This window comes from Channa argus, chromosome 1, assembly GCF_033026475.1.
Source record: "Channa argus isolate prfri chromosome 1, Channa argus male v1.0, whole genome shotgun sequence".
NCBI lineage: Eukaryota > Metazoa > Chordata > Actinopteri > Anabantiformes > Channidae > Channa > Channa argus.
The window spans coordinates 29,794,345-29,817,400 of record NC_090197.1 but is presented as its reverse complement, the minus strand read 5'-3'; the positions used below and the strand labels follow the sequence as shown (position 1 = coordinate 29,817,400).

Sequence of the window (23,056 nt, the reverse complement as noted above, 5' to 3'; positions counted from 1 at the left end):
GCAGGCCTTGCCACATCCCCCCTGAGTCAGTAGTAGAGCAGAAGCTGTCCAGCTTCTCTCTGTACTGCCTCTTGGCCGCTGTGATGGCTTTCCTCAGTCCGTACTTCGCAGCTTTGTACTCGGTCTCATTGCCTGATCTAAATGCAAGAGAGCGAGTACGCAGCATTTGACGTACCTGACTGTTTATCCAGGGCTTCTGGTTTGGAAACTTCCTGATTAGTATGGTGGGCACGATGTTATCAACACAAGTGCTGATGTACCCAGTCACATACTCAGCATAATCCTGTACGCTGATGGAAGAGTCCTCCAGAGTGGTTGCAGCTTTAAATACATCCCAGTCTGTCAGAGCAAAACAGTCCTGCAGGGTGGTCTCAGTCTCTGGGGTCCAGAGTTTAACCTGTTTGGTGACAGGGTGAGTTTGTTTCAGTCTTTGTCTGTAAGCAGGGTACAGGAACAAAGAGATGTGGTCTGAGTGTCTGAAGTGGGGGCGGGGTGCAGCCCTGTATGCACCACGTATGTTGCTGTAAACATGGTCCAGAGTGTTGTTATCACGGGTGGGAATGTCCACATGCTGGTGGTATTTGGTGAATACAGTCCGTAAACTACACTGGTTGAAGTCGCCAGCAACAATAAAAACAGCGTCAGGATGAGCCGTTTCTAACGCGCTGATGACGTCATGGAGTTTGCTGAGTGCTGCCGTGGAGTTAGCTCGCGGGGGGATGTAAACAGCGGCCAAAAACACAGCAGTAAATTCCCTCTGTAGATAAAAAGGACGGCACTTCATTAGTAGAAACTCCACATCTGGCGAACAGTGTTCATCCACCTTCTGTATATCTCCACACCATGAGTTGTTGACAGACACACACACACACCTCCCCCTTTAGCCTTACCGGACGGGGCCGTTCGATCGCCTCGGTGAACAGAGTGAGTCTGTAGCTGAATGGCGTCCTCTGGGACTTTGTCTGAGAGGCAGGTCTCGGTGAAAATCAGTGCGCAGCACTCTCTGATTTCCCGTTGGGTTGTAATCTTGGCTCGTAGCTCGTCCAGTTTGTTTTCCAGGGACCGCACATTCGCTAGCAGGAGACTCGGTAGCGGTGGACGTGCACAGTGGGCACCGCACAGATTAGAATGAGATGCCGCCTCTTTTGTCTGCACCATGACCAAAGGGCCGTTTCACCCGAGGGAGGTTTAAAACGCGCTCGTCACCTCAGAGATGCTGTGCTTGCTCAGGCAGCACATATGACAAATTGGATACGATACAGAGAAGATTAGCATGGCCCCTGCGCAAGGATGACACGCAAGTTCGTGAAGCGTTTCCACATTTTGGTATGGCCACAGTGTCCTGAACTTGACTGCAATTCAGGCAGGTAGGTGTCTGGTTAACCCGTGTTGACTATGTGCCCATCCTGTCTTCAAAAATGTTGGGAAATGGTGAAAGAGTTATTGGAGAATTCCAGGAAGTCCTCTGAGAGATTGGGAACGTCTTTCAAAGATAAAAGATTTCTTCCTACAAGCATTGATTGGTGACTTTGGTGACTTTGGTGACTTGCTGTCACCAGCCTTGGTGGAATGTGGAACCATGTGGACCACCCAGATTAGAATGAGATGAAGCCTCTTTTGTTTACACCATGACCAAAGGGCCTTTTCACCCGAAGGAGCTGTAAAATGCGCTGGTCACCTCAGAGCTGCTGTGCTTGCTCAGGCAGCACATATGACAAATTGGATACGATATACAGAGAAGATTGGCATGGCCCCTGCGCAAGGATGACACGCAAATTCGTGAAGCGTTTCCACATTTCGGTATGGCCACAGTGTCCTGAACTTGACCGCAATTCAGGCGAGCAAGTGTCTAGTTAACCCGTGTTGACTTTGCGCCCATCCTGTCAGAGCCCTTTTAAAAGGTGTTTTCGACTTTCAAAGATATTTTATACACTTCCCCTGCAACTCCCCAGAATTCTGTGGCACTTTCAAAGACCTTGTTGAGTTCTTCAGAAATGTTGAAAGATTTCTTCTGACAAGCATAGAATGTTGACTTTGGTGACTTGCTGTCATCAGCAAGTCGTCTGAGAGATTGAGAATGTCGGCACTGCGCGGATTAGTGGGTACAGAGTCATCTCCGGCCCCTTCACGATTCGTACTGTTAGCCGACATGCTGGCAGAGAAAGTAGGGAATGCAGCTGCTCTACAGAAACAGGATTTTGTGAATGTTTCTTAATTGTGACAATTGCATCAAGCCGGGGCACAGCAGGGTTAACTGGTGTTGACTTTCAAGGTGCTTTAGATGCTAATTAACACTACACACACAACCAGACAGTAAACATTAATACATAAATCAAACATTGATACAAGTACTGACAGCCTTTTTTAGTTGGTGGGAGTTTGAGGACGGGCCTGGTTGATGATCCTGCTGCGTGTTTGCAGAGGGTGTGTTTGTTTCTGTCTGTGGATTTGTTTCTTTTTTGTGTGTCTTTGACAGTGACAGTTGTGCTGGATCCTGAACCTGAAGAGGATAAAGTGGATGTATGGGTAAGTACTCTTCTCTAATGAAATTAGTAAATTTTCTATGTCAGTTCAGATGTAAATTGCTAAATCATACAAGCATAAGTTCAAGAGACTATTACTAAAAATCCAACATTATAAAGATTTAAGAGGTGGCATAATGTGGATTCTTATGGCAAGTTTTTAAATTATTGTTTAAAAGACTTATTTAAGCTCTTCAACCAATTTTTCATTTCTGCACTTGGTACTCCTTCAGCGTGAATAGGTTTAATTTAAGTGTGCCCATACTTCACTACAGTATGGAAATGAAGATCTAAAATTTGCATTTAACATAATTTGTAAATACTTCATTGTGGGAATACACATGTAAGTGTAAATCAAAGATAACCCGAATGAGTTCAGACGTATTAATCATAATATAAAAGTGCATCTTATTAATGCTATATTTACAGGTTGTCTCATTAAGACTGTGATATCTTTTTCTAAAGAGACTTGTAAAAAGATTAGAACATAAAAACTTTAAATATGAAGACTAAACATTTCCCAGTCACAATACACTGTATTTATTGTAACGGTTATACATTTACACTAAGTACATTTACAGAATTCACTAGTGTTATTGGGAATATTTAATACAGTCTTTTAAAATGCTTGACTGAAATGCACGAGTTCAGTTTCAACGTTTTCTGCAGCTTGTTCCAGCTGTGAGCTGCATAGTACCTGAAGCCAGTTCTTTCAGTTTTGTTCGGTAGAATATTTTTGTCATACACATAATAATCATGAGTTAGGTTGGAATGTTAGTAATGTTGTTCGCATTTAGGCTTTTGTGTTTTTTCTCATTTTATTGAGTAGGTTTAATCATGTTTGTATTTGTATCAAAGCCAACTGAGGGAAAAGCTGGACATTTCAACGTATTTATTAATTTTAGATATCGTTGTTTGAAATTCTTACTTCACTTGGTAACTTCACTTGTCTTTTGCCTCTATTCCTTGTTATTCTGTCTAGACCACTCTAGAGGGCTTAAGTTGTACAATGGAGCCCCCCCTAAGCAGTATGATCACAGACCCAAACAAGGTAAGGTAAGTGTTCTTTCTTTACACGGTTTGTGTATTTTCCCAATGTCCACATGGTCTATAGGAAAAAAAGACAACCAAACAAACAACTAAACGCCGGAAAAAATCTATAATGAAAACATAAATAAAAATTAACCTTGCTGACATGATTGTCCTTATGGCTGATTCTTCTACCTTTTCAGATGAATCTGTTAAAGTCACTGTTGAGATCTTAATTACCTCCCTGACCAAAGAACTTCTTCCCAACCCAGGGGTCTCAAACTTCTTCAGCTTCACAATTATTAAAATCAGATAAAAAAAATGTTTAAAGTGTGCTATACAAAGCCACTATAAACGGCCATAAACTGGGGAGAGGACTGTTTACATATCTAAATAACAAAATAACTGATCTGCAATGTGTCTGTACTAATCTTTTGCTGTTTCCAGTCCAGGTCAGGCCAGGAATTCCTCGGTCTGTTTCGCTGTGCTGCCTGCTACAACCACAATGCCAGCAGTATGCACTTGCGAGGGGGAAACAGAGAGTCCAGTTCTTCATCCGAAGACTCTGAATTGGAAACGGACTGTGAGTCAGAATCAGAGAATAGCTCCACTAGCAGCTGTTTGGAGCACAATGTAGCAGCAGCATCTGAAAAGCTTGAAACAGAGAGGCCTTCACCTGTATATGGTGAACCTGAATGTGGAGTAGAAGGAGATGGAAGAGAGGAGAAGGGAGATGCATCAAAGAGTCTTGAAGATGAAAGCAGTTTACAGGGGATGAGTCGAAGAACTCCATTTGTCAAGTCTTTGTCTCTACCTTTGTCCCTTACGCCCCACCTCACCCCTCTTTCCCTCCTGCCCCGTTCTCCGAGGATCGTCTCCACTCTCCACCTCCAGGTGTTGCACAAGAAGCATGACAATGACACCTCCTTTACCATTCGCCAACATGTGTTTGAGAAAGAGGATGTAAACACAGATCTACATAATGGAAGAGGAGAAGAAAGAATTCTCAACACTCCTCAAGCATTTCAAAATCAGCAAATAGGATTTCCCTGGCAACAGAGGTCACAACCAAGATTAGAGCAACACCACTTTCAACATGAACTACCTCAACATTATATTCCCCTGACAGCTCCGGGAAAAATATTACCACCCCCACTACACACATTTCCTGCTCTGGACCCCCTGACACCCCACACACTCCTTCAGGCCCCAAATGCATTACAGACACATGTGCATACACTCTTTCCACAGCCATGTTGGTGCTGTTACCAAATGCAGTTTCCTTACACATACTTGAGTCATTACAGCAGTGGACACCAAGTCAGATGGTAACGGCCAAAACAGCCCCACAGTGTTGTTTAAATGTGCACCGACCCTTTGTACTATTAAGCAAATTCCATTGTCTTTCCTTATCAAAGTTATATTTGACTTTCTAAACTGACATTAGAGTGATTAAAAAGTTGCTACTAAAATACTGTAACTTGAAGACTGATGGTGTGCCCATTTAGATGGCAGAAAAAGAAAGTTAGGGTTGCTTGATCTACTGTGTTTTTGGGTCACCGGAGCAGTAAAATGATTCCTGAAAAATATCAACAGCAAGAGTGGCTCTTTATTTATTTTCTAACACTGGAGGTAATGGATTGCATTCTGTTAATATAAAAGGGTAGTTTTTGTATGTTTTAGACTAACTGTATTTATCATGGGGGGGATTCTGTAATGAGATGAGTCTCAGACAAAGGCTGCCAGCCACAGTTGTACTATAAGAGCTGAATGAGACAGCATCGCTGCCAGTCTGCCATTGGTGATACTGCAATGAAACAATTTTAGGGGTTCGGCTGGGGAGGGGAATGGGCTGAACCCCTAACAGCCCATTCCCCTCACCAGTTGTGCAGTGCCCGTCTAAGCTAGGTAAAAATTGGGGAGGGTTGCATCAGGAAGGGCATCCAGTGTAAAAACTGTGCCAAATCAACAAGCGGACAATGATCCGCTGTGGCGACCCTGAACTCACGGGATAAGCCGAAAGGACGAAAAAAAAAAAAAAAAAAAACTCATCTGTCAAGCTGAAAGGACCAAAAGGGCCTACAAAATCTTTGTACATGCCTACGTGAAGCATTTGGGGCGGAGAGGGGTAGGAGGACACTAATGTGCAAATGTGGGGGAAAACACACGACATGAGAACAAAGCAAAAAGATATGTGAGCCAATTTTATTCAAATGAGTAAGAGCCCAGCAGTGCTTTCTGATAAACAGGTGTGGACTGTGACCTGTCTCAGGGATTCTTTTTAGGCAATATACAGCCTACACAAATATTAACTGCAGCAGCATGTCTGGTCCAACTTGTAATAAGGCTTTTACCTAATTGCAAAGCGCCCAGCTTTTGATTCGTGTGTTGGACATGTGGCTGGTACAGCAGGCTACTGAGTCTAAATAAGTGTTAGATCATTACTTTGACTGAGCTTTTTTTCTTTCTGTACACAGATAAATTAGGAGTGCCCCACCAAAGACAAGGCATACTTTTACAATCATAATTCCATATCAGCCTAAGGCAGGCTGATATGGAATTAGGAGACAGTGTTATTATTAATGAGTTAGTTTTAATTTGATGTGTCAACTTGGGTCCTCTTAACAAATTCCTGTGCAGCTTCATATGTACATCTCCTGTTTCAAGATGTATCAGTACTCAAACCAGAAACATCCAGTGTATTCTGCAACATGTAACCAGTAAACATGATCCATTGTCTCACCTATCTGAAACAAATACAGATAATACAGAAATAGAGCAACATCGACCACCTTTCTCCCTGAAGTCAGCAGTGCCAATGACTGTGTCGCATTTCAGGGAATAATTTGATAACTAATAAAAGAGAATATATTTCATAATGCAGCTGTAGCACAAGTGGAAAACACAGGTGTTTGCTATCCACAGGCAACAGAGCAGTCTTTTCTCTCTCACCTTCATAGAGCAAAGATGAATAGTTTCCAGCTACATAGGAACAACAAGAGGCTCTTTGTATGATGTGTGCGTAGTTTGTTCCACCTACAGTTGCCACTAAGTCTCTCCAGATGTCTTCGCTGGCACAAAGCATTTCCACTATGAACACACACACACACACACACACACACACACACACACACACACACACACACACACACACACACACACACACACACACACACACACACACACACACACACACACACACACACACACACACACACACACACTCTCTCTCTCTCTAAAGATGTGGCTTTCTGACATCTGGGTAGAAAATGCTAATGGACCTGACAAAGAGGAATAGAAAGTTCAAGAGGGGTATTATAAAGGTAATCCAAACTGGGTTCACCTTTACCAGCTGAAACATTGAAAATGATACACTGCAATAAATTATTGTGAAAAATTGACATTCTGCATAATGAGTACTTTGATACTTTAAGTATATTTTGTTCATAATACTTCTGTATTTTGACTAAAGTAATATTATGAGCACATGACTTTTACTTGTAAGAGAATTCCCAGAATGTGTTTTTTCTACTTCTACTTAAGATCTGAGTGATTCTTCCAACACTGTACTTTACTTGAGTACACATTCGAAGTACTTGTACTTCACTTAAGTATTTCTTGCATGCCACTGTGGCTGTCTAATTTAGTTAGTTTAGTATTATTTTAATTATTGTAGTGGAGTAGAAGTACAAAGTCAATTGTTGTAATTGGTATTTCATGAATTATGGTTTTACATAAACAAAGTATTTTCTTTATACATAAATTATACTTCAATGGCAATAAATAAATCTAGTGCTTCACTTCAGACTTACCTACAGGAAAAATGTATACTGTATAAATAAAGTAAAATTACTTTTCTAATACTGTTTTCTTTATGGGATTGATATGACTTGCAGAGATCAACTTTAGGGTTGCTGAGACATAATACAAGTTGAAATAACTGTAAATGAATTTGCTGAAGTTGAATTTTGAAAAAAAGGCATTTTTTAAATTGTTTTACATTGTGTGTAGACATATATTATGGAGACACAATAATACCCATACAAACCACAGTGAATATTGGCATGCACCTAAAATATTGCAGCTTCTTTTATAACAGTCCTCACATAACATTGATCCTGGGCCAAATGCAGCTGCAAGCAGAAGGTGGAGATTGTCTCAAAATAAATATAACTGTATATATTTGTCTTTTAAGTACATGGTACCATGCCACAAGTACACTTCTATGATACTGTTGCATCAGTGTATGTTTTATAAAATGCTGCAATGACTAAGCTACTATTTTCTCTCTCTCTCAATTAGTGATAATGGACCCTGCTGGCCAAGGGTAGACCACTCCCTCCCTCTCTACACCCTCCCTCCTTAACACACACACACACACACACAAACACACACACACACACACACACATACACACTCTCACACACTCTCTCTCTCTGTCTTTCTTTCTATCTCAGTCAGTAATAATGGAGCCCAGCAGTCCAAAGAAGATCCAGTTTGCTGTGCCTCCACTGCAGGGACAGCTGGACCCACAGGCCGCTGAACATGTAAGTGTTTTCTCTGTGCTACAGAGTGAGAAGACTGTGGGGGTTATGTATGTGAAAGGGGGGACTGAGTAAGACTTCTATCTATGATCCTGTGATTCTTGTCTGGAATTTTCTGTGTGGGTGCAGTTCAGCATGCCTGCATATGTAGGGACTTCTGAAAACTGCTGTTTGTGTATCTGGCATGTGTATTTAATGGGCCTGTCATGTTTGAGCCTATGTGCATGTGATCCTTTGAGTGCAAGATTATTTGCTTTATTGTTAATTGGCATAGAGTTTAAAGTGGTGTTTATGAGCAGGTACTATTGAGAAAAAAGTGAAAAGTCACTCAACTGTAAAACTATAAAACTGTACAGACACACAAAATAAAAAACAATGTTGAATTTCAAACTGCTGTAATGGCATGTTTTTATTCATGCTTTTTTTCTGGTTTGCTTTACAAGTAGCTGATGATGTAAATGTAATTATGCAGAAGTGACATCATTTAAAAATGAAATATACTCCTCTCACAAACAATCTGCAACCAACTGCAAAGAGTTCAGACCCACTCTCTATTAAGTGGGCGTTGAAAGGCATTCTGGGAAACATGGGATTTCACAAACTAACTGAAACAAAGGTAGAAATTACCATAAGTTGTAAAGCATGATGTAATTTCCTGTAGTTGTTTGGGGTTGATGCCTAAAGCAAAAAGAAACAGAAGCTAGTTTTTCTCCCTTTAACACTAAACCATGGAGTTAAAACTATGCTCTTTAACAATTTAATGTTGGTGTTTACTTTGCTGACATTATGAAGCATTTATGGAAACTGAAAGTTCTTCATTTGTAAGGAAGCTGATACAAGACAGGATAAAATTTACATTACTGGAATATGACAGTTTTATTCTTTTTATCTGACAACCATGAAACAGAAGAGTCCTACTGATTAAGTTTTGTTAAATCTAATCCTTCCATTGGTTCCAGTAATAAATGCTGTAACTATGACTAGTTCAGTAAATAAGTCTGGAAATCACTATAAGTCAGGTTAAATTTTTTTTAAAAGTTTATTTAGGTAAATTTAAAAAGTAGTTTTAAAGGAAGGAAGTAGAACAAAATAATATTAGAGACTTGTTAGGGTAGCTAGTGTTTTTTTTTGTAATTTGCAACAATGTGAGGGAAAGTATTCTTGTAAAACCATGACTTGAGTGCTATAAGTGTAAAAGTTAAGTCTTAACAGAAGCATACGTGTATGGGATATTTACAATGTAAAAATTAGGACATTTAGTACCAGTTGGGATTTTTAATTGACTTTTATATTGACAGTAAGTTGAGTTTTGTGTTTTAAAAGCCTATTGAGTGTTTTTTATGTTACAGCCTAACTACTGGGGCAATAAAAAGGGTCTTTCCTAATGTAAGTGCTGGACCAGAGGGCAAAAGAATATTTCAAGGAGAAGGAATAAAAATACTGTGTGTGTGTGTGTGTGTGTGTGTGTGTGTGTGTGTGTGTGTGTGTTTACTTCAGATCCGTCGCAGAAGACCGACTCCTGCAACTCTGCAGATCTACAGACAACCTGGCACAGGTAAAACTGCACAGAAACAGAGAAAGAACAAGAGGGAGGAGAGAAAGAGAAAGAGAAAGAGGGAGGGAGATGGAGTGAGTTGAAAAGCAGCAGCTATAATGGAACCTTTATTAGATTTGTGCTGCAGCATTTGGAAAGTGATCTCACCATGCAGACTGGACTGATGGAAGCTTACAGTGTGTGTGTGTGAACATTGGCTATAAGATCTTATAAATCCTTCTGCACAGGAACTGACTGATTGAATAATCAGCCTGATTCCTTTCTGCGAGCTCAGCTCAGTGAGTCTGGTTCCAGTATGTTTGTGTAGAGCTCTGCAGGCGCCTGAGGTGTTTCCAACCAACCAGTTTGTGTGTTTCTCAAAGAAACCAAAGAACAAGGATGTTTGTATCAAACACAGCAGGAAGACTGGGAACATAACTGTGAACAAATTGTAACACAAATGTATTCAGATTTCTTTCCCAACATTCATAATATTCAAGTTCTCTGTTAGCCTGTAATCATAAAAGGTGTAATCTGCTGTTTCTTTGCTCAAGGTTCAAATTGTCTCTGCAGCCAGCTGGCAGCTGTAAAAACAAGAAGTGACTGTTCAATGTTAGCCTTGAAATGAAAAAGATCACGATGACATAAAGTGGAGAGCTGTTGATTTATTTTCAGTGTTTTGCTAAATAACTGCTGGGGTTAAGTCATTAAATGCTGATTACCCACTTTAAAGCACAGTTGGTGGTATGTGATTGTAACTGCCTTTTTTTGCCAACCACTGGGAATTGTGTTTGGTCCTTCTAATTCTGATTATTTTCCCAGAGTCAAAAATATTTTTCCAGAGCACTTTTGATGATTTAAATTTCATGGCTGAGTTTCTAAACACTGAGCTGGAAAAGAGGCTGGAATTTGTGGCTACGTTTAGCTGATTTTATTTTATTTAAACTTCTCATTTTATGCATTTTTTTTTATAGTCAACAAATCTTACCCATTGGCCATTGCCAAAACTACTTTTTTAGGAAGGTTAAAACTGAAGGTATGCTTTTGTGAAATATTTGTACAAATAATTTTAAGATGCATGTTTAGTATTAAGTACCTCGGGGTAACCTCATCTTGTGCCTCTCATGTATTACCAACAATCAAGTCACAGAGCTAACTCTCAAGGCAACCCAAAAGTCAGTATGAGACAACTGTTTGTAAGTCATTAAACACCCACATTGTAAAGGTATTTCCAGTATGATCATATCTCCAGAAAAAAGAAATCCTTTCAAGTCTTTGACAAATAGGATTTGGTTCATGTTCTCAGTTAGGACAATTTCTTCTCAATTTTCTTTTCTACAAGAAATCACTGTGCTTTCTGTGCCGCTAAATGGAGAGTTATCACCGTGACTTAGATGCTTATAATACATGAGTGGCACAAGCCAGGGCCAGGATTGGGACAGAGAGCTGCAGAGAAATTATAAAAATGTATAAAGTGACAGACTAAAGTTATTTGCTGACAATACAAAAAATACACAGCATTACCTTTATCATCTAAAACAACAGTAGCAACAAAGTGAGCTAAGAGGACTGATAGAAATAAAAATCTCAGCAAGCCAACCAACTACTGAGTCACCAGCTTCTTTAAGACAGTTTAATCAACTGCAGGCATTAAAAATGTTATTGTTCAATGCTAATTACTGTGACCAATAGCAGGAAGTCCTGCACAGGCAAACTTAATTTAAAATTGCAAACACACATGCATCATTCTGTTCATGTGACTTTATCTAAAAACGGACTATTTCCAACATGATTAAAGCACAGCTTCAGGCCACAGAGGAAACAAAACTATTAGGACCCGGACTCAACCTGAATAATGTGGACTGAATGAGCAGACTGACTCAATAACAGACACACAGATACTGTCAGGCAGAAATTGACTGATTGAAAAGTGAGCTTTAATTAATTGGTTTATAGATTTTAAAAAAAAAGTGATTACTGCTGTCTCATCTCCTCCTGCAGATGTTGGAGATCAGCACACTGCCAGCGGAGAGTCACAGGTTTGTATAAATGGTTTTAAACACACACACACACACAGATACAGGAAGTAGTGGAGAAAACGTGGCAGCAGGTAAACACTCATCATTAGTGTCACTTTAAACACATTCCTGGATTTGAACACAAAAGTGCATTACAATATTCAATTTAAATTATAGATTTTAATGGTAATAGTCTCTCTAACTTTAATTTATAGTCACTTCTCAAGATTTATACATGACGTTCAAAACTAAAGACAAGATGGTAGAATCACAACCTAGTCTGATGCAGTTTTGATCTCTTTACTGCATGAACTATAAAGTTAACTGATAAATAATTAATAACTGATATAGACAAATAGTTGTTTTTTTGCACATGAAATAGCAGCTAATTAACTCTTTTAACTCTACATATGGCTATACATAATAATAATAATAATAATAATAATAATAATAATAATAATAATAATAATAACAACAACAATAATAATAATAATAATAATAATAATAATTTATAACAACAAATATTCTAGCATATTTTGTCTATTAATTTGTAAAAATACTCAAGCTGTCAAATATACTATGTAGTATAGTAAAAACTACAAATTAGCATGAGAAGACAATACATCGATTTTGGGGCAGCATCATTAGAAAAACAACTCATGGGTGACATGCAGATAACAGTCAGTCTTCATGTTCATGAATTCAGGATTCAGAATGCATAAATAATGTTTTTGGACTACACCTCAATTAGAATTTGGAAAAGGTGTCCAATTAGCTCCTTCTGAAACATTTACATGGAAAACACATTTGTAAACATAACCAAACAAGTAATGTCAGCTTCAACTCTTTTTTTTAGTTGTGTTAGTTGGTTGTGAACCATTCATCTGGCAGGTGAAGTAGCATTGAATTAGAAAAGTTTTTAAATGTAAAAGTCATTACCAGCCAATATTTAATAATGTCTGCAGTAAAAGATAATTTTCTTACATTTCTCAGTTGTCTGGAGACATTACTGCGGTGAACGTTATCCCAACTTCATTTTAGCAGGCACGTGTTGTTTTCATCAACCTTAGGTGCTTCAGGATGCATTTGAAGTCCACAAATTTGTGGGTCGTTCTAGTTTTCACACCCTGAAATTATAGCCTCATCAGTATGATGCATCCAGTTCACAGATATAAATAATTGCTTCTGTAGAAATGTTTAAAAAGAAAAATACAAAGCACTTACAGTTTTTCTTCAGGGATTCCTTGATTCCCCCAAACATAAACATCTGGATGACAAAATATTCTGTCCACAGAAAACTTTTAGTTAGTTCCTGTGTAGCCTCTGTTTCGTGTCAAAACAAATCTGGCTGCCCATGGGTTACCTGGAAAACACAGCAGAGTCACACCTTTGGGAAAAAAGATGGAGTATCTTATTTATTTTTCAGCAGATGGAATATTTTTTCATCCATGTGGTTTATAGAGGCTCTATTGATTTTGAAAATATATCCATAATGAGTGTAAATGTTTCCAAACAACCCTTTGGGTTTTTCAAACACCACCTTGTTTAATTATTAATATGCAGGAACAAAGGTCTCAACATATGAACTGAGGGTTCCTAGTGTTTCAGGACATTTTCTATTAAATTTTCCACCCAGGACTGGAAACCCGGTCTTAGGGGGAAAAAAGGCTATTGCTAGATAAATAATGGCTTGTCAGAAGAGGACTCAGTGTTTCACTGTAATGTGATTAAGAAAGGCTACATGGTGGATCTCATCTCCTTTTGGCCTTTGCACATATGAAGTAGTAATTATAAGCAACAGAACTTCTATTATAAGTTGTACATATTGTGCAACTGTGTTAAGTCCTAATATATTTTAAATGTTTCTTCTGTTCTGCAGACTTCAGACTCCTCTCAGAGAAAGCAGAGCACCTATGCCCCACCCACCATGAAAGGTAAACACAGGACAGTTTTCAGCCTGCTTTTCAAATGTGCATCATTAGTTCCCTTTAGGAACAGGATTTTAAGGAGGATTCACTGTCTGAATCTCTTTAAACTGTTGTTATAACAAACACATTTCTGCTACAGTTAGTCATCGTCAAAATGCTTCTAAAAATGTGAAAATAAAGAGATGAGATGATTTGCGTACATAGAAAAACATGACACTAGGTCCAAAACTGGTTCACTGCGAAAGTCCGTGCTCGTCTTTCACAATAAAGACTTCTTTACTGTTGATTATTAGCAACACACCCATTTTTTCCTTAGCAAAAGTAGGTGCAGTCAAAGCCAATTAAACCATGTCCCGACAAACAATCAGAATGCTGTTGGAAAATGGTATTTAATAAGCTGCTCAGCTAATAAATATTTTCTAAAGTTAGAGTAAAGGCTTTCATGAGGGAGCTATCTGAATAAACAAATGCTGTTTGCAGAGAAGAACCACTTCTTTCCACCACCACTGAACTTAGGTGTATCTTCAGTGAGATTTCCTGCTGATATGTACTGTAACGTCTGTAGTGTTATGCTTGTTTCCCTGCAGCTGTGTACACACATAACCCCTCCTGTTTTGTGGCCTCTATACAAGTCCAGTATGGAAGTTCAGTTAGTTTTGCTTTTGCTGCACTGTTTGTTCTTTGTGTCAACTGGTGATATTTCTGGTTTCCCTACCACTTTCTTTTTTCCCAAATGTTGGATTTGGCCTCAGTTGTTCTCTTTCTTATTAGTCAGCAGGGTCATGGGGGAAGTGGTAGCTTTACTCTGGATGGTTTCTTAAACTATGGAGCTCCACCTCTATAAAAAAAGTGCATTTTTAATGATTCCACAATGTAGTGTTGTGTACTTGCATACCTATAGAATCAGTTAACAGTAACCACAGAAATTTCTGCCAAAAAAATTGTCTAAGAAATTTCTACTTTAATTTTAAGAACTAGGCAACAAATAACAGGACAAGCCTAACCAACCTTGATATCTTACTCCTCTCATGGTTTAATAACTTTCATCAGGACGCCTGTATTGATGCTCTCATTAAACACAGTGGTTTAATTATTCCCCCAGGCAAAAAGCTGTCCATACAGCTGCAATGATTAAATCAATCAATAGACTGAGGTGAAATTAACTGGCAACTACTTATTAAAAGATTAGTTATTCAATTAATAAAATCCATTCTTAACTGTTGGATGTATTGATAATAATATTTTCTGATTGCAACCTTACGATGTACTAATATTAGATAATCATTGTATTCATGTCCAAACAATTTTAAGGTTTCATCCAGTAAATGTGCACCTATTACCTCTCCCATTTGGTTAGTCCATTAAAATACATTATGGTGTATTAGTTGAATATTGTTTGTGTTAAGAATATGAATCTGCAGTCAATTAACTAGTGACTAAAGCTGAGGCAAAGTAACACACTGTTATTTACGTCAGTATGCAGTACCTAAAGGGCAGCAAAAACAGACATAGAAACACAATAGTACATAATGTATACTTGTATCTTCAAGTACAAAAACAATTGTCACAGTCAAATCATGCAACAACAGCTCTGCAGCTCCACTTGATTTTAATTAATCATAACTTGTGGTCTTCTGAGAAGCAAATAGCTTCTTTATTTGAAAAACACTGCTAAGCGTTGAGCAACAGTACAAGCAAGGAGCCTGTCTGATGGCTTTTATCGGTAAAAGACTTATTGTTGCCATTCTGTTATCATCCCTTGTGCTAAATAATTTATAAAACTCTTACAGAGCTGAGCCAAAAGAACCATGGCAGCTACTGAACACATTTTCTGTAGTAGTTGTAGGCTGGCTTCACCAGGCGATCATATTTTCCACTGTTTGAGATTAAATGTGTACAGGACTGACAATCATTTTTCAAAATCAGCCCCCCCATCCAAAAAAAGGCCAAGGGGAAAATAATGTGCATGTAGAGCTCTTTATCAGTGACTGCAGCACAGTCGTTGGTTGGTTTCAGGAAGTAGTCAGTAAAAGGTTTTCTTTTATTGATCATGTCTGAGCATTAGTGTGTGCGTGTGTGTGTCTGTAGTCTAGTTAGGTAATAGCCTCAAACACTAAGCAGACCTTTTTACTAAATTTACAGTATTTTACAGATTTGGTTTTCATGTTAAAGGTTAAATGATGTTAATTTTGGGGGGTAAAAGGTATTTAATTTTATTTAAAAGTTTTTGGTAGTGTTGGAGTAAATATTAACTTTGCTGACTTATGACACAGGCTTTTGACTTTTACAAAGCAAACTAAATATGAAAGTGTTTTAGAAAGAGAGAGTTGCTGGGCTTATAGTAACAACCTACTTCTTAAACCTACATTGTTAATAGAGCTGTGGCACTTTTGTGTTTACACACCAATAAACATCCACAAGCCGACTGCACTGCGCTGCTAATATGCAGCTGGATTTCAATGTCCGTTCATGCAGAATTTTCTTCTTAATTTTTAAAATTCTGTGATGCATCATATATTACATACTAATTTTTATTTTGGGGGAAAGTGGTTCAGTTCTGAAATATTCAATAACCAGTTATTAGTTCTTATCAGCCCATACATATTGCAGACCAAGCTAAACACTGAACTCCCCCGACAGCCTTTTCCCATCCCCAGTTGTACAGTGCTCTTCAAAGCCAGGTAGAAATTTGGGAGGGTTGCGTCAGGAAAGGCATCCGGCGTAAAAACTGTGCCAACTCAACATGCAAACAAGCTAACCAGTTGCCATTAAACTAATGCTCAACATGGATGTATTGAAAATGGGATAAAGGAATATTTGAAAAAAATAAATAAATCCTGTTTCCAGATTTGAGTCATGAAAAAGATGTGTATCTGTGTTTTTTGGTTGATAGAGCATATCCAGGTGCATCCTTCTGCAGAAAGGCCTCTTGACTCACACAAGAACATGATAAAATCATCCTCCTTTCCAAAACTACACTGGATTGACTTCAAGTTTGATAGTAAAGAGTCAAATTGCTGGGTTTGTGATGGAGTGGTTTATAGCTGCTCCTTTTCTAATTATTGTCTATGGGAAAGTGCTTTTTGGGTCAGCGAGAGTTGCACAACATGTAGCAACCTAATGGCAGGGTTAAAAGTGTAGCCATCAAACTTCCAACTAGAAACAAAGTAGAAAACATTATGTGGCAATTTTGTATTTTCCATTTAGGAAAGTTGTGCTCATTACTCCACACAGATCTGTCACTAGTTTCAATCTCTTTTTTACCGTTTTTACTATTTTTACTGTTTTTCTTAATGATTAATTTGCTTAATTCCTCATATGGCTTTCATTTATATGTCAAATTTCCCCCCTTGACCAACAGCATTTTGTGATATTAGAAGATTTTTTCAAATTTCCATTTGTTTTTCTCATGCACAATTTAAAAAATGCGCCAGAAATTTTTTGGTGGAAACCAAATTGTTAAAGAGCAGCTTAACCCCTTGGTCTGAGCCAACTCCACTTACTGCATCATTTTAAAAAAATGCCAAAAAGTGGGCTTGGGGCAGAGAGGTTGGTGGAGGTGCAGATGTATGAGGAAGGTCAGTGAAAAATTTGAAGTGAAATCAAATCACAGGGCACCTATGGCACACAGGGCTCTTTTGGGGTAGAGAAAGTTCCCCTCAGGAATGTGGGCAGTGTTCTAGAAAACAGCTCGTTGTGGCCAGTTAGGATTCTTTTTGGCAGCCAGACATGGTCAGTCGGGGTGTGAACCTGCAACCTTCTACCTGTGAGGTGCATATTTATAATATATATAGATATAAAAATATAGTAACACAAAATGTAGATTTACCATTGTTGCACTAAAATGTCAAGATTTGGACCTGAATCAATTAACAACAGTAATATCTATACACAGTGGTTTGTAGCTTAAAAAAAAAAGTGGTTAAGGAGTTTAGTTACTCATTAAGGGACATGTCTGTAGTTGAATAGTCTCTCCACTAGGGGTGATCTTCTCTCCCCAGCGTTTCAGCTGGGGGTGGAGCAGCACCTACTGGGGGCCGGCCTCTGTGAGACAGATCAGCCAATCACAATGGGCCAGAGGAAGCCAATGGGAATGAGTCAAGCCTGCAGTTAGCCAATCAGGAGAGAGGAGTGGCAGAGAGCAACAGTTCAGGGGGTAAATGCATTTTTAGAAAAAAAAAACAAACCATACACACATTTGAAATTAATATCACATTTTGATTTTGTCATACATTAAGACTCAAAAAGAGAAACATAACATTTTTAATTATAAAAAGGACATTCTTAACAAATAACTAGTAACAGAATAATGTTTGTGAGTGAATGGATTACAGGTTTTACAGCTTCTAAAAAAATAAACATAGAAGCATGAACACAGAACGTCTGTATGTTGCTAACAATTCAGTGTTTAAAGTTTCTATGTTCTGTAAAACAATTAGTAACAGCACTAACTCTTCTATATCTCTTTCTTTTGTCTTTTCTCCTGTTGCTTTGCATGACCTTTAATTTTCTATCATCTTCCACCTTACCTCTTTCTCCCTTTCTTTCTCAGATTTGTCATGTGACCACAAAAAGGAATCCCCCAGTCCCGACTCCGTCTCCCGATAGCCACATCTGCTTCCATTTCATCTCTCTATAACCAACTTTTCCCTCTTTTTTCTTGCTGCTGTTCGACCGATCCCATTAACACACTGCTTTTTTTTCATGCCGCACAAAAATACTGTGGAATTTGATTTGGCGACATGTCTCTTTTTGTTTCACACACTTATACAGGCACATGCACACAAAAATTTTAGTTGAATATACTAAATCAGTCAAAATTTAAACTACTCTGGGTGATGTTACTGAGTTTCTGCCTGTGTAGAAATGGCTGTGAATAAAGATTATATTGAATCATTTACTGAATGTCTGAGCATTTTTTAATCCTTTAATGATTTAGCTTTTTCAACAGTACAGTTTCTTTGGTCTTAGTTTTGGAACACTGCAGAAGTTGGATTTTCTTAGTCTGAATTCATTCTGTCGCAGATTTACTTCGAGAACTATGTGCACTATCTTTGTATAACTTGGGAATTTATTTTCATTTGCATATGGTAGGCTCATGATCTGAGATGTTAGCTGGCTGCAGCGATCCCCTCAGGACTTTGCTGTAACTCTATGTTGGGGTCTTGTTATGCTTAGTTGTCTTAACTGAACATCCATCAGAAACAGATCCTATAATTTATAGAAACTTACACTCATCGTGGAATCATAAATATCTAAACTCTCTGACATTACTTTGTAACCCATTTTGGCTTTGTACAAATTGACAACTCTTGAACTAAACAGAAATGGCCCTTGATTTTAGTCTAGACTAAAAAAAAACCCACAAGGTTTTATAGTATAGGGTTTTTGTTAAATTTACAGTCTCTTTTACATTTTTATGTAAAAGACTATTTCCACTATTAATGGTCTTCCATAATAAAAGTAAATTACTTTTGTTGACTGTGTTGTACCAACTCTTTTTCTTGCACATTACTGAGAGTGGAAAGAGAGCAGAGCATTGGAACAGCAAATTTTGTTCGTGTGCACCACTTATGCGGCAATAAATTGTATTACATGCTTGCTTTCTTCACAGCTGTGTGACCCTACTGTTCGGAGACCAACGTTCTGTCAGTACACTAACAGTTGAAATTTCTCGGTGTGTTTGTCAATGAGTGGGTGGCTCAGCAACATGTGCATTACGTGGCATTCCTAGGCAAAATGTCTACAGGTGGAATGTGATGCTAGAAGAAACAAGCTAAAGAAAGAACCAAATATCCACCACCATAGCTTGTGAAATGGAGAATCTTTTGCTTTATCTCCAAACATGTAACAGAATAAATGCTTTATTAGTTAATCATTTCTGACTTGTCATTAAAGAGTAATACAGAGTACTGTATGCAGTGGTAAAAGCTGATCTTGTACTGTGGCAAAAGTAAAAGTAATGTAAAAGTAGAGTAAACATACTATTGGATATAATCTGTTATAAGTGAAGGATCTGCAAAAGCGGTTATTTTCTGTTCATGTATATTACTGCATTGTATATATGAGGCAGCTGGTGAAGGCGGAGCTAATTCAGAGTACTTTTTACTGCTGTGTTTTGAAATCAGTTATAAATTGAAGGACTTTCTATAGTTTGGATAGCTTGTGAACACAAACAGTTATATGTTATGATTATATTGAAGTTTGTATTATTAACCTAATTATGAAAAGTAAGTTATTAAAGAAGTGTAGAAGAGTATAGAGTGCAATATTTGTTTCTAAAACAAATGTACAGTGAAGTAAGTATTACACAGCAGCATCTCAAAATCCTACATAATTACAGTACCTTGGGTAAATGTAGCTATTTATCTGCCTGTCATTGGTATGTTTAATTTGTTACGTCTATACTGGTCATAATAGCATTTATAAAAATCGTAATTACAAACCACATTTGGCTTGATTATTCTTTTCTTCTATGTCTGTAGGTTATTTAGGCAGTGAACTTTAAGGCCAAATGAGCTGCGTAACTTTAGGTGTAACACAGATGGAACATTTTTTTTATTAATTCATTTGTTAATATTAAAATTGAGTCTTGTGTTTATTTAGGTAAACTGGAAAATTCTGTACCTGAGGAGGACGAGGAGGAAACCAACCCTCAGGGCAACTAATCCAGGAGAGAAGTCTCAGAACAAACTAGACAAACCTCTGGACTCTGGTGTCCATGTTAACTGTAGCACCTACATAACAAGACATAGCCAGCAAAAGCAAAAAACTTGATGTCTGGGTAGTTAATATTTCAATCAGAGAAAGTAAAAAAAAACATGTTAAAGCTTCACTCTTAATGAAGAACTTAACATGACTTCATACAAACTATCACCTACTCTACAATTGTTTAATTTCTGAATATCATATTCACACAAAATTAATATTGTCTTTTGTTTGCCCTGTTTCAGTTGCTACATAGCTCTTTTTTTCTTTTTGAACCAGTAAACTAATAAAAGCAGCCACATAGTCGACATAATAACTACATTTGGCAGAAAACTAATGGCATCTTGTTCTACAGTAATGCTGTGAACCAACAAGTGCTGATGTAACTTTTGCAATTTCATAATTTACGACTGAAAAAAAAACATTTCTTTAAAAATTTTTTTTGAAGTCACTTGCGTAAGTTCAATAGCTGCTAGCTGCTACTACAAGTTTAGTCACAATGGTTAGCAAGGGTTAACAAGTAACTGTAGCTAGTTAGGCGCACTAGCTATTAAGCGGGAACAAACATTTTTGTTAATTTAGAGTAAATATTTCCACTTTGTCACTATATTGTAATCTTATACTATCAGTTTACTAAAAACTTAACAAAAACAAACAGCTAACAGAAACTGCAAAACAAAGCTCAATCAATGTTGGGACTACATATAATGGTTGAGTAAAGTTTTAAAATGCCATTACTAGCAATTGATTGTTTAGTTTATAAATAGCAAAAATATTGGAAAAAATGCCCATTACAACTGCCCAGAGTTAAACGGGACATCTTTAAATATCTTGTTTTATCGAGCCAATTATTCAGTTTGCATTGTTGTATGTCAGAAAAACAGCTAATTCTCTCAGAGTAGCTAGAACCAAAGAATGTTTGGCATTTCTGTCTTCGAATTTCTTTAAAGTTACAAAAATATTTTATTTTATATATTTTTTCTGGCTATAGATTAAATAGTAATTATCTCAGCTGTACACTTACTTACGTTATAAGAAATGGCTGCTTTATTTTCTTTTTCCACGTTTTTAGGTAGCTGTGGCTGGTTGACACAACATACATTAAAGCCAATGTAATAAAATAAAAAACAAAAATAGAAATACAATAAACAACACACCCAAGACAGCAAGACCAGCAGAGTGTAACATTAATAATGACTGCATTCAAATGGAATACTATTTAATGTTACATCTGTGTTTTTACAACATCTGTTATTGTCGAAAACCGTACATTTTCCATGACGATCTTTATATTTTTGTTTTTTTTCTTCCCCATGTCTTTGATTGAACAGGCTTTTCTGTAACTATGCAAAGTAAAATTGTCAGTTCAATTGACCAGCATATGTCTTGATTAGTTTTTAATAAACTCGATTTGGTAGGAAAATATTTTATGTATTATTATCAACGCAATGATGGAACAACTGATATAGAGATTCTTGGTTTTAACGTTTTATTAATCGTTTCTATATGTGTACCTGTGATTGTTATCAGTATTAAATTGTCAGCATTGATTCTGTACACAATAAACCTTAGAATATAGACCACACATTACTGTAATGTAGTATTGACCCTTCTTCATGTTCTCCTAGTTTGCTTGGGTTGCCCCCAGGTGGCCTTTCAAGGAAAAAACCAGCCTGGAATTTAAAAGCCTCTGTCATCATGACTACAATGAATCGAAACAAAAATAAAAAACAAACAAACAAAATAAATAAATAAATAGCCTAAATATTAGATAAATAGTAATTTAATGCTGCCACAAAAAATGGTTGATTGAAAATGAATCAAGGTCAGGTTTTATGCAGCATACTTCAAATTTTGCGTTAAAATATCACTGAGAACATTTCTGTACAGTTCCCCAGCTGTGTATAACAACAATAATAACACAGCAGCAAAACACTGATGTAAGCTTGAACCAATTTAAATAAATTGTCTTATTCTGAAACCGACCTCACATATTTATTGGGCATTGATGATCTTAGGTCGGTCAGCTGGCAATGGGTACAGGTCTAATGGTGATGACTAAACCACCTGCTGCAATACAATCTGCTGTCATAGACAAATTCAGCCTATAACCTCATACAAAAACATAGGCCTCTCACATTAATCCATACAGCAGGTAGGAAAAAAAAAATACTTGTAGCACCAGGGAACTACAATTTTAAATTTTAAATCTGCCGATATGCATTAATTTTCAGCAATGGTATGAATTATTCCTAAAACATTACTGGTGTAATTGTCTGCTCAAAGAAAGATTCAGCACTTACCAGGTTTCCTCTCATCTCATCTTAGCTGTTGGCATCTGCAGGAACTACCATCACAGATTTACAGCTTAGGTCTGATAGAGCACTAAAAGTTTGTTTTATTAATACCATGTAAATTACATGGTGGAATCAAAGACACACACAAAAAAGAAGATAGTAAAGAAAAACAGCAACCATTCTACATTAAATGGCAGAATGTGTCCATGAATCCGTCCTAACATGCTTATAATGCATACCACTGACTAGATACACAGTAGAAAGACATGTAATCTATATGTAGACACTTCATTTACTAACCCTTAGTGTATTCTTGCTACCTGCTATAAATGGGATTCCACTTTGCAACTGTGTCTGAATTTTAACTATAAAAGTACAGCGCTGAGTAGTATGCAGTATGAGCCTTTCGACAGAGCCTGGGTGTTAGTAATATATTAGAGGGCTGGCATAAACAGATCATGTTTTCTGTGCGTGTC

The 23,056-nt window shown here is 37.5% G+C and overlaps 2 protein-coding genes and 2 non-coding genes across 6 annotated transcripts; all 4 read left to right on the top strand.

Moving 5' to 3' along the window:
• The first annotated feature begins 1,218 nt into the window (after positions 1-1,218).
• Positions 1,219-1,325, top strand: LOC137103256 (U6 spliceosomal RNA). The gene has a single exon (XR_010911436.1). It is a non-coding gene; the product is annotated as a U6 spliceosomal RNA (small nuclear RNA).
• A 365-nt stretch (positions 1,326-1,690) lies between these two features.
• Positions 1,691-1,799, top strand: LOC137103488 (U6 spliceosomal RNA). The gene has a single exon (XR_010911521.1). It is a non-coding gene; the product is annotated as a U6 spliceosomal RNA (small nuclear RNA).
• Positions 1,800-2,458: 659 nt separating this feature from the next.
• On the top strand, positions 2,459-7,523 carry LOC137101898 (uncharacterized). Its single transcript, XM_067480875.1, has 3 exons — positions 2,459-2,526; positions 3,505-3,578; positions 3,999-7,523. Exons 1-3 carry the CDS (start codon positions 2,523-2,525, stop codon positions 4,881-4,883), a joined length of 963 nt encoding a protein of 320 aa, XP_067336976.1. The 5' UTR covers positions 2,459-2,522; the 3' UTR covers positions 4,884-7,523.
• A 415-nt stretch (positions 7,524-7,938) lies between these two features.
• Positions 7,939-21,868, top strand: ppp1r1c (protein phosphatase 1, regulatory (inhibitor) subunit 1C). 3 transcript variants are annotated; one of them, XM_067481018.1, is made up of 5 exons: positions 7,939-8,098; positions 9,593-9,650; positions 11,631-11,668; positions 13,527-13,581; positions 20,182-21,868. In XM_067481018.1, the coding sequence occupies exons 1-5, from the start codon at positions 8,018-8,020 to the stop codon at positions 20,241-20,243; spliced, it is 294 nt and encodes a 97-aa protein (XP_067337119.1). In that variant the 5' UTR covers positions 7,939-8,017; the 3' UTR covers positions 20,244-21,868. The 3 variants fall into 3 exon arrangements, with proteins under 3 accessions (XP_067337119.1, XP_067337140.1, XP_067337129.1); XM_067481039.1 differs by lacking the exon at positions 20,182-21,868 and adding an exon at positions 19,190-20,093; XM_067481028.1 differs by lacking the exon at positions 20,182-21,868 and adding an exon at positions 18,128-18,475.
• The last annotated feature ends 1,188 nt before the right edge of the window (positions 21,869-23,056 follow it).